We start from the raw sequence: 12,232 nt of genomic DNA on the forward strand, positions 1-12,232 counted from the left end.
TTTGGATGCAAGAATTTTTGCAATAGTAAAAGAGATTAAAGCAATCCACCAGTGCATTTTAAATGGGGAGTTGGAAAAGCTAAGTTGAGAAAGCTTATACTGCAGTGAAGAAGGAGGAAAAAAAAAGTCTTATTCCACATGCCTCTTTCTACTTAAAACAGTTCTAATAAGGATGAATTATCTGCTGAAATGTTCACCATTTCAAGTATGCCTAATGTATTTTATTTACTTCTAGCAATCTGGTCTAGTTGAAAATGAGTTTGTTCCTCAGACTTAAGAAAGAAGTGATTTTGAATTGAAGTCAAGAATCTTGGTGTTAAATAATGCTTCATTAACCATTGGTACTGATCTCTTTCTAATCTCCTGTCTGTGTTCAGTTTTCTATAATTTTACATAAGTTGACACTTGTTTTTGATAACTAGTTTACTAAAGCATTTAATAAGACTTACACAGAAAGTGTTTTGATTTCTCTTTCTTGCTTTTCTACTTCTTTTTTTAGCTTTTGGACTTCCTAGATCAACATCCTTTTTCGTTCACTGCTTTGATTCAGAGATCATTGGAGTTCTCTGTGAGCTATGTTTTCACAGAAGCTGGTGAAGGAATTGTATTTGAGCAGTTTATTGTACAATGCATGAATCTCATTAAGATGATTGTAAAAAATTATGCATATAAGCCATCCAAAAATATTGAAGGTACTGCTGCTATTTACTAAAACCACTTTTTGTGTCTTGAGAAACATTTTGCTAGCTATTCCCAACAGTATAATTCCTTTATGAATATCTTAATAATTAGTAAGGCTTCGGTCTCTTTTAAAGTATTAATTTATATAGATGGTGACTTGCCAAAGAAAATTTAAATACAAAAGGATCATGAATATCTTTTCTTTTTTGATTGTTTTAGTTTTCATTGAACTAATTTTAAAAAGTATCGTGGTATAGAATTTGGTTTATTTTCATCAACTGGTTTGTTGCATCTTTCCTTTGGGATATGTTTGATAAAATTATGCATTTGCTGTAGTTAACTAATACCAGCACTCTGAAATACAGAAACACAGTGGATTTGAGATGCAGTTGAATATAAAACAGTTTATATATTCTGTTTTGTAGGACTGTGTTTCATTTTGAAAATTCATACACTGCTGAATGTACAAATTAAGAAACCACCACAATCTTCCACATGAACTTGACATGTCGCAATGACTTGATAAAAATTAGCATTCTCTTTCTAAATCTGAAAAAAAAAGGTTCCAGGAGCGTGTCAGAAAAGATTACACAAATCCAGTGTTTAAAATTCTTCAAAATATTGATGTATTTCAGAGTTACTCCATAATTTTACAGTACCCTAAGTCTATTGATTATTAACAGTAATTTTTGCTTGCAAAAGTACATAGTGAACTTTGAGTTTCAAAATGTAGTCACTTGAAACAAGAGGAATATAGCAAATTTTAGTGAAAATTTGACTTTTTGAGAATGGTGTGATTACAAAAAAATGTAAACCAGAAAATTTATTTTTCTTAATTTGACTGACATATAGTGTTTGTGTTGGTTGTACAGCATGCAGTATTTGTCTTTATTGCTGGTTTCTTTAACCAATACTAACTCCTAAAAGTCCCAGGTGATTTCTAAGATTGTATTTGGATAAACTTTCTGAATAGGTATAAATGGAACTTTCTTAGAGTTCTGTGTGCTTTTAAATTCAGTAATGCTAAAAAAAAATGTAAGTGCCCAAGGCAGGAGGTAAACAGTTTTTCTTCTCATCTACCTAATAACTGAAAAACATAAATACCGTATGAAGTCCTGACAACCCTTCAGTCTAATTGTGCTGTCAGAGAACTCTCTTAAAAGTAGATTAATTTGGGAGTTCAACTTGATTCTAAAAAAGTACCACCTGAAAGTGTGTTAAAGTCTGTCATGAAAATAATTTTTTTTCTCAGAGGATAAAAATGTTTTATTTACTGATTTCTTTCTAGTTTTACTAGACTAGTGTTTGATCATTAAACCACTTAATTGTAATTTGGAGTTTTCTGTTTTATTTCAGACAGCAGTCCTGAAACTCTTGAAGCGCATAAGATAAAGACAGCTTTTTTCACATACCCAACACTAATGGAAATATGTAGGAGATTAGTCACTCACTATTTCTTGCTGACAAAGGAAGAATTGACTATGTGGGAAGAGGATCCAGAAAGCTTCAGTAAGACATATGGTGTATTGTTGGTTGCAGTTTTATTAGATATTGGTATAAATGTTTCATATCAGCATTGTCTCTACAAGTTGCCTACTGCAAATATTGAGCATTTTATTCCTGCAGTCTTCTTATATGGGCAAACATTCCCTCTAGAGATTTCTTTCATAACAACAGATTTATCAGTACTCTATGATACCCTCATATACAAACACCAAACTTTATTTGAACCATAGTTGAAATAATACCTTTTTCTTTCTTTGTGAAATAATAGCTGTAGAAGAGACAGGAGGAGATTCTTGGAAGTACAGTCTCAGAGTAAGTGTTTCAATTTGAAAGAAAACCATTAAACATTCCTGAATGCATTTCTTGATAGTCTTGTAACCAAGAGAGGTGATACCTGCTCAAAAGATGGTGGTTTTTAAAAAGAATCTTAAGGAAATTTCTTTAGAATTAGTAAAAATTAACTTTACTCCTTTATCACTGTTCAAACATGCTGAAACACACTGGGAACTATGCACTTGATATTTTAGGAGGGAGAGAAAAGGAGTTGGCTTCAGCATTTGTATTATGTAGTATCTGATGGTGATTAAAGCCAGTAGACATTGTCTCTTCTTTGAACTGATGTTATCAGTTATCAGTCACTTATGACTTTATTAATACACATGATGAATGAAGACAGTTTCAGACGATATATATATTTAAATATATTTAAGTATATTTAATTAGTTATTAGTTATTATTAATTAGTTATTAGTTAATTTAGTTCAGATCAGAAGTATGTTGTTATAATGAATCTCCCAGTTATCAATGCTGTGATTTGCTTTGCAGAGTGATCTCAAAGTTTATTTGCTGGATTACTTTAATTTTAAAACTGAAACCCCCAACCTTGTGCATATAGTGTGTTCCAGCTGTAAATGGGTATTTAGTCCATATCACTCAGCTAGAGTGACATACCGACAATATGATCACTGGCTACTCAACACCAGCTGTTTCACTCCACAGATTCGTTGTTCTTCTGCTACAGAATTGACTTTAACTCTGTTTCATAGAGTTAAACATAATGTATAGTAGGAAGAATGGTGTTTTGTATAATGCTAATTTTGTTACAGTATATCATGTTTTAAATTATGACCTTTAGTGCGAGATATTCAGTACTTGAAATTTTAGCATAAAATGTTTTTGCGTTGCCTTTAATAGATTCTAAACCACATGTTTTAATTTTTCAGCCATGCACAGAAGTTCTTTTTATTGATATTTTCCATGAATATAATCAGATCCTTACCCCAGTGCTTTTAGAAATGGTTCACAGTCTACAAGGTAAGTTCTTTAAAAAATAAAGGAACTGTAAAATGTAGAATTCTTTACATTTACTTTTGTGAACAGTTAAACAATTTTACCTTGTAATATCTAATTTTATATAGTGCGTTCAATCTGTATTTTTGAAAGGACATGTTAATATTTTAGAATTATTTCTAAACCTACAATAAGGAAAATGCAGTGTGTGTCTAGGAGGAGGAAATCCTAAGGACTTTTTACTTTTCATCATAACTGTTTTAGATGACTGACAAAGATTGGGACGTTTCTGCTTTCGTGAGGTTCCAGGCTTTCTTGAGAGTGGTCCATGAGCTTAATGAATTGTGTAGGTTGTTTTTTGTCAGGAACTTCCTGTTCAGATGTTGCAAGGCAGTTCATGCCGTGTCTCTGCCAAAATCCTGGGGGAAAAAGAAACTTTTAAAGAAAAAGTTTATGCTGTTATTTTGGAGAGTCTAGAGGACTTTCCAAATCTGAATAATCTGCTTTAGGTATTTGTTTTCTGTATGAAGACTGAAGTATTCATAGCTGAGGAACGTTTCACATTTTCTTTCTGTTTTACTGTTTGCCCCCAAATTAAGTTTTATAATGGCTAGGAAAGATAATAAGTGGGAATAGCTTTTTTTTTTCCCCTGTAATTTCAGCTTAGGTTATTTCCCCAGGTTGTATCTTAGCTGACTTACAATATTTTATATTTAATCTGACCAGGATGGATCATTACATTCTATTTAAATAAATAGCCATTTTCCGAGGATGGTTTCTGACTTCACAAAATCTCTTCATAAAATACTTTGTATACATAGGTTTTGAGATGGCTTGCTGTGCTGTGATACTGGGAATAGTAAAAAGTTCCTTACAACAGAGTTGACAGTTAATGTGTTTTCCAAAAATTACAGGCATATCAATAGTATTAATACTACCATGCTAAAAGGTACACCTCTTTTTTTTTCTCTTCTGAGGCCCCTATAAACCACTTCTGCATGTTTTCAACTTGAGATTAGCCGTTGAAGTACTAGATGATAAGTATTCATTAATTCTTAAAATTTTGGAAAATCTTAACTTACATGCTGTACATTTACATGCACACATATATACACATATATACACACATATATATATATATATTGACATATATATATAAATACACACACACACAGATATATATAAAGTACATGGAACTGCATCTAGGACCCTGTTGGAAATATTACTATGTAGTTGACAGTCATCTGCAATTTGCAGGTGTTGAATCTGTTTGTTTTAAATACATGCTTCTGACTTAAATGTATGTTGGTACTAGAAAGGTTAATCTCCAAAGTAGTAAGTCAAAAATAGGGTGTCAAAGCAGAGATTTGATTCTAGTATATTAACTAAAGCAAACATCAAAACTGAAATGACTGAAATTGTAAATGAAAGAAAAGCAGCAAAACAGTCTTAATTCATGGCTTACTTACATAGAGCATATAAGTGCAAAGTTGCTTGCCTTCCTTGTTTTAGTGACTTTTTTCTTTATTTTAACTTTGGCTTGTAGGATCTACCAACATAGAAGATACCAATGCTATACTGATCAAAGATGCTGGTAAATTTTTCTTTACCTTTGAAGTAACAGAGCCACTTTTGTGTATATGTTTGAGTTCTTAAAAATTGCATGAAGAATTTAAAGATTTTTTAAAAACATTTGGAAAGTGGGACATAAATCCTGATTCTCCTTTCAGCTGATGTCAGTCTACACTTTTCAAAATGCTTATGCAAAGATATGGTGCTCTTTGGCTTTTTTGTGGAAAAAACACTTAGACAATCTCTTTACTGTCCTGTCCTTTCTACTCTGCAACTAAATAACCTTCAGTGCCTCCATGGAGATACTCTGTTCATTTTACAAGTAAGGAGATTTTATGGCAAAAGAACAAAATTGTTTCTGATGGAATCTAACATCCTTGGTGTTAGAATAAGATCCTCATTGTTCTTTCAGCTTCTGACTATTTTCAAAACTCTGAACTTTCTTCTGTAATGTCTTTCTTGTACTGAAATTTCCTCCAGAGTTCCCTTCACTGTGGTCTGATAAAGCTTTCTAAAGAAAAATATGCTTTAGTTTGGGGTTTTTTATTATGCTCGGGTTATCAAAAATGCAGTTTGATTCTCAAATTATTAGTATTAAAAAATGAACATTTAAGCAAACAATAAGCATAACTATTGTTTTTCCCCAGTGTATAATGCGGTTGGACTCGCTGCTTATGAACTATTTGATAGTGTCGATTTTGATCAGTGGTTTAAAAATCAACTATTAGCAGAACTACAAGTTTCTCATGACAGGTAAACATCTTGGGTTTTTATGCCTTAATCATTTAAATACGAACTTTTGATACAAATCTGATAATATATAATGTCTAATAATTGCAGAGTTGAAAAATATTCAACCTTTAAACATATCCACTAAATGAGCAGAGGTGTGAAAATACATACAGATAACTGTTACAGTAATTGAAGTGACATAGTTCTTAACACTTTATGTTTAAATTACTATATGGTGGATACTTCCAGGCTCTGGAAAAGTACATTAAGTCTGTCCTCTTGCATATATTTGACTTGACTAAACCTTCTCAGGACAACCACTTGCTCATTTAAAGAAAGATATTTAGGCCTCTGGAGAGTTCTTCAGTCAACAAAGTCCAACTGAAATCTGTGGAAATAATCTCTGTAAAACTATAGTTTAGCCAAAATAGTGATTTTTTTCTTCTGTTATTTTAAATACAAGCCTTCTGTAACTCGCTTCAGTTAATTTTGCCAACAATAAAGAGGGGAAGTAAGGATTTGGGTTATGTTGTGAAGTATGAATAATTACAGGCTGGTTCTACATGAAGATTTTTATACAGTCCATCTGCTGTGGTTTTTCTTTCTAACCAGGGTCCCCTTCACTTGGATGGCCTTCACATGAGTACTTTTTTAGTTTAGTGGATGTCACAGGGTATTTTGAAAGATCAGTGTTAGCATCTCAGTACAGGCTGAGCTGGCCCTCTTTAAAACTGTCTAGAAGACAGAGTTCCTCCTGTTCCTCAAACTGTCACTCTTTCTCCAGGGGAGAGGACAGTGACCACTACTGTTCAGTGCTGATTCGCCCTTTGAATAAGTATGCCCTGTTTGTCTTAACAGAGTCATTAACAGTGACCCTAACGTCCTTTGAAGACTGTTGCTATGTTTTCTTCTACATTTACGATTCATCTTACCAGACGTAATTTTTATCTGAAACATCAACTAATTTGTTTTCTTATACACTTAGGAGCTACTATAAATTGTAAATGATTTCTACAGTGAGTTGTTAGTCAACTTTTTTATTTCCAAATGCCAGTTATAAAAACTTTATTTACAGATAGAGTTCAGTTTCATGTAAAATGGAAGATCTTGTTAAATTTACAGATATTAAAATGCTTTTCATAACAATATACTTTAAAAAAAATTAACTGCTTACTTATGCCTGTGTCACAGAATAATTGCCACAGTTGTGTACCTTCTGTCTCCTAATGTTTTTATTCTTTTTCTCATTAGACTATTTTTTTAACTAAGATTTTAACCTCACCTGGCTGTCTCCAATTGGTCAAGTACTCTAATGTTTTGGCTAAATGTCAGAAGAGCAGGAAAAAATGAGAGATCTTTTGTATAAGATTGATCATTTGCTGCTATGCCCCACCATTAGCAATCTCCAAATAAAACTACCATGCTATTTGCAATACATGCTGGCTTTGGCATTTTTATGTTATTCACTCATATAGCATAAGTAAAACTGACCAAAGTGTTCTGTTGTTGATACAATTGTATTGCAGTCAGGAAGACACCCATTTGGTTGGCATTTGTTGTATCCCAGGATGAAATTCCTGTGGAGACAGAAGCTTGCAGTAGAAATTGTCCAGAAGTTTGAAGCCTTGTTTACTTGAACTGCTTCTATTGCTTTCAACGTTGGAGACCACCATGACAATAAGGGAGACAGTGTTAGTGGTTTGAATGGAGTTCTACTTTAATAACCGCTTCAGGAATACATGTGCAGTTCAGATAAAGTGAGTTGGAGGGTATGATCTAATCTCCCTCAGGGTTTAGCATGGTTGCTCACAAATTGGTTGATGTTTGGGAACAAAAATTTTTGTGTTGTCAGCATTGAGCATGGAGTGTGTGGTGTTTTGTTTTCATTGAATTTTCCATTATCTGTTGATAGTAAACCTGCCAACCATGACCATATCAGTAGAAGAAATATGGGATGAATATAAAAGTATTCTTAAGGATTTTTAGAAACATTGCATTGCCAAATTTGTCACTTGCCACGATACTTAGTTTTGTACTGATTGAAGAGAAACTTTTCCATAGTATGAAAGTAGTTTGCTGCATACAATTTTTTTTGCAACAATTCACTTGTAAAACAAAATCTCCTACTGAGAGAGAAAGTATCGATGTGACACTTAGTAATTTAGTATCAAGCAAAATACTTTTGACTTGAATATCTGATGCTGTCCAGACTCCTTAAAGATACTGTTCTATGGCTATTGCAACAGAAGCTGCCTCATTTTGGAATATGATCACTTTTCTCATGTGAGCTTTAGGTCCACCAGGCTCAGTAGCGGACCTATGCTTAGCCAGCGTATGTGCTCTTCTTCTAAAAACTAATGTTCTAAGAGGTGAGCTTTTCCCAGAAGTGGTGTACGTAGAAAAATTGAGCATGTATGAGCAGAAGAATTTTTAGGAACTTCAGTAATTACAAAAACCCAAACTCCAAAAGAATCCACAAAAAAGTAAACCAAACCAAAAATCCCAAACCAAATAAAACCAAAACCCACCCACCCCCCCAAAAAATAAAAAGCATACTGTCTTTACTAGGGAGAGAGAGAGAAAGAATATAGAGATGCAAGTAGGGTGTATGAACTTAACAATAGATAACACCAGAGCTGAAAATCCTTGCTGGCAGCAGACAGTTACGTACTTACATCATTAAAAAATTTTTTTTATATGATTGTGTTTTCAAAACCATCCAACTCGAATCTCAAGAAAATTACTTAGGGTTTTTTTAATCTTCTGATTTTTACAAGGTTAAGTGTAAAAAGTGCCATTCTAAAAGTAGCAAAAATTGTATCATCAGATTCTTGAACAAATAGAAGGTGTTAGTAAGGCAGTGTCTTGTGTAAGTTATGCTTCAGCATGCATTATTCATTGCCACTCAGTAAATATCAAGCAGCACTGGACTGTTACTCCTCATTAGTTCTGTGTTCCTGTCTAATGAACTGCTATGTACATTCTGCTTCCATAACTTTCAGTTTCTCTGAAGACGGTCTTTGTTTATAATCTCGTGGTTATGGGAATTTTTAATAAAACACATTTATTAAATGTAGAGAAGCTTCAGTAACTCCCAGTTTAAACTGCTTCTTGATGGCTTACAAGGTAGAAGGTCATCAAATGAAAAATACATTTATGATAACAATAATTTGTTAGTTAAAATCCTCTGAATAGGGTTCATCTTCCTTAACTTTATACATCTGCAAGTTAAACGTATAAATCTGAGTTACGTGATCACCAGAGAAAAATAGCAGCTCTGTAAAATGCTTTTCTCAATCACTGTTGTTCTGATTTGTTCTCACCATTGACTCTAAAGCTGTTTGATTTGCGCCCTTGTTGTGACAGTAGTGCAAGATTAGGTAATGTCAGTTCTTAGAATAGTTTTAGTCTGGTGACACGAACTACTTTGACAGTTGCTGTAATGCAGTCCTTAAGTTTGCATTTTTAAATTGCATTGACCTATAATTTTTGAGCACAGAAAGAATACCAAAGAAATTGCTGGAAGCTATGGTCAAAGCAGTAGATGCCATGATGGCAGTAATAAATGTAACTTTTTTTTTCTTTTTTTTTTTTTGACTGGTGTACTATGTGCAGAATAAACTGTGTCTCTAGTGAGACATTCAAGATTCAGTCATTTAGGATGAAAATTAACCTTTTCAGGCTAAGCTGGTGTCTCCTGTGCCTCCTTCTGAAGAATTTTGCTGAAAAAGATTTCTGTACTAACAGGTCTTGACAAACTGAATCTCTTAATTGTTTTGGATAATAACATTTTCATCATAATCTTTGGATTTCTTTTTCATCAAAGTATTCTGTAACATCAAATGTAATGAGGTAACAAATGTGATTTTTTTTCTCCTACTTTTAAAGGTATAAACCAATACGCCGACGAGTAATATGGCTGATTGGACAGTGGATTTCTGTAAAATTCAAATCAGACTTGAGACCTGTTTTATATGAAGCAATTCGTAACTTACTTCAAGACCGTGACTTAGTGGTAAGTATAAATAACTGTTTTGGATTAAACATTTGTTTTGTAAAACATAAATACCATACCTTGTGTAAACTTGATTGAAAATTTCATAATATCATGTTAAAGTCTGTTGTGTCTTTCAAAAGCTAAACCATTGGGAAGATTTGGTGATGTTTAATTGTGGAGATGTTGAACAGTAATGTCAAAAACATTAAACAAGTACTGAAGATGTTCATTAAGTGATGACTTTGGTGGGAAAATGAACTGCAAGAGCAGCAGTCTCTTTAAAAAGAAAGTTGTGAAATGTCCTTTTATAATTTATAAACAAATGGAGACTTTGTGTAGATAAACCAGGGTTATTCTATGACTAGTCCTTGCAGTATACAGTACTGATTGAGTGCACCCTCAGCAAGTTCACAGATGACACCAAGGTGGGCAGGCCTGTTGGCCACCTGGAGGGTAGGAAGGCTCTGCAGAGGATCTGGACAGGCTAGATCAATGGACTGAGGCCAGTGGTATGAGGTTCAAGGAGACCAAGTGCTGAGTTCTGCATTTGGGTCACAATAACCCCAAGCAGCGCTACAGGCTGGGGGAGGAGTGGCTGGAAAGCTGCCCAGTGGAAAAGGACCTGGGGATACCAGTCAACAACAGCTGAATGTGAGCGAGCAGTGAGCCTAGTGGCCAAGAAGGCCAGTGGCCTCTTGGCTTGGATCAAAAATACTGTGGCCAGCAGGACCAGGGCAATGACTGTCTCTCTGTACTGGGCACTGGTGAGGCTGCACCTTGAGTCCTGTGTCGAGTTCTGGGCCCCTTACTACAACAAAGACATTGAAGTGCTGAAGCATGTCCAGAGAAGGGCAAGGAAGCTGGTGAAGGATGTAGAGAGTAAGTCATCTGAGAAGTGGCTGAGGGAGCTGGGGTTGTTTGTCTGGGAAAAAATGAGGCTCAGGGGAGACTTTATCAGATAGTTCTTTACAACTATGTGAAAGGAGGTTGTAACCAGGTGGGGGTTGACCTCTTCTCCCAGGCAACTAGTAGTGTCAGGAGAAGAGAAAATATGCCTCAAGCTGCAGCAGGGGAGGTTCGGGAATTTCTTCACAGAAAGGGTTGTCAGGCATTGGAACAGGTGGAGTCACCATGCCTGGAAATGTTCAAGTGATGTGTGGATATGGCAGTTAGGGACATGGTTTAATGATAGTGGTGCTAGTTTGACGATTGGACTAGATGATCTTGGAGGTCTTTTTCATACGTAATGATTCTGTGATTCTGTGATTCTATGGATATTTAAGCATTAAAGTTATCTGCTAGCAAGGTATGATAAATGCAATTGGTTGCTATCCTGCTTGAGTACAAATCTTTTGGTTTAAGCTACAACTTCAGTTTACTGGCAGGGGAGATTGAGTTGAGAAGCTTGTTTTGCTATTGTTTATTTTTTTATTTTTAAACAAACAGAGCTAGCAGCTCACAAAAAAAACCCCCAAATAATCTTAGCTAGTTTAGTAGATACATATCAGTTGGTAATTGGCAGTCATAACAGTTATTTCTGTGATTCCAGATAGCTTTAGCAGAGCAGGATGTGTTTCTGTGTCAACTGTTTTTAGTTAATGCATTTTAAGATCTACCAGGAAGAACAATCTAACTTGTTGAGTTTATTTGATTCTGTGCTTCTTTATTTACAACAAACCATGAGATAATTCCAAGTTAAACTCCGCCTCTGTTACTAGAGTTTTTATTACAGGCCGGATAGAATTAAACAAGAACATATCTTACTTGTCCTTAATGAACGTTTTGCCTGAGTGGTTTCTCCAATTTCTACCACTTTAGCAATGCCAAATACAATGTAAAGTATACTAAAATGAAAGCAAAAGAAAATGAATTTAACTAACTGCATTTCTTAGAGGATGACAGAACACAGAGAATTATTCAAATGCCAAAACATCAACGGATTTGATATTATCAGGTATTAGGTTGATAATCAAAATGTTTAATGGACATATGCATTGTGCTTTTGACTTTTGCCTTTCAGGTCCGTATTGAGACAGCGACAACACTGAAGTTAAATATCCTTTTATTTGCAAAGATGTTTGATTATTTCTTAATTCAGAGTTACTAGAAAATAAGCAATTTTAAACTTATTACCAAATTCGTCACATTATAATTTTTGTGTATCCATGAAATACTTGCTTATTTGAGTTTTGTATCCATCTGCAATCTGTATTATTTTTCCTTAATGATTGTTCACCTGTAGATGACTTTGAGTTCAGAACTGACCAGTTCTTACCGGTAAGAGCATTTATATATTCTGGAGAGTAGATAAATCCATAGAGAAAAGCAGGAAAAAATATATCCCAATTTCATTTTAAACTACATTATTTAGTAACTGGGAGTGTGTGTGTGTGGGGTGTATATGTATGTATTATTTTTTCAGTCTTCATAGACCAAAATTTTAACTTATACTAC

At 34.2% G+C, this 12,232-nt stretch overlaps 1 protein-coding gene across 3 annotated transcripts in view; it reads left to right on the forward strand.

Annotated features, from left to right (window-relative positions):
- The window catches only part of IPO11 (importin 11), an 85,075-nt gene that overhangs the window by 23,302 nt on the left and 49,541 nt on the right, over nucleotides 1–12,232 (forward strand). For all 3 annotated transcript variants that reach the window (XM_027635090.1, XM_027635091.1, XM_027635089.1), the window contains exons 12-20: nucleotides 500–692; nucleotides 2,038–2,190; nucleotides 2,456–2,499; nucleotides 3,411–3,501; nucleotides 5,024–5,071; nucleotides 5,697–5,802; nucleotides 9,670–9,796; nucleotides 11,799–11,832; nucleotides 12,015–12,055. In XM_027635090.1, coding sequence (XP_027490891.1) covers nucleotides 500–692; nucleotides 2,038–2,190; nucleotides 2,456–2,499; nucleotides 3,411–3,501; nucleotides 5,024–5,071; nucleotides 5,697–5,802; nucleotides 9,670–9,796; nucleotides 11,799–11,832; nucleotides 12,015–12,055 — 837 coding nt within the window. The remainder of the gene's footprint in view (nucleotides 1–499; nucleotides 693–2,037; nucleotides 2,191–2,455; nucleotides 2,500–3,410; nucleotides 3,502–5,023; nucleotides 5,072–5,696; nucleotides 5,803–9,669; nucleotides 9,797–11,798; nucleotides 11,833–12,014; nucleotides 12,056–12,232) is intronic.

The sequence above is a fragment of the Corapipo altera genome, unplaced genomic scaffold (genome assembly GCF_003945725.1).
Source record: "Corapipo altera isolate COAL_440 unplaced genomic scaffold, ASM394572v1 61411, whole genome shotgun sequence".
Taxonomy (NCBI): Eukaryota; Metazoa; Chordata; class Aves; order Passeriformes; family Pipridae; genus Corapipo; species Corapipo altera.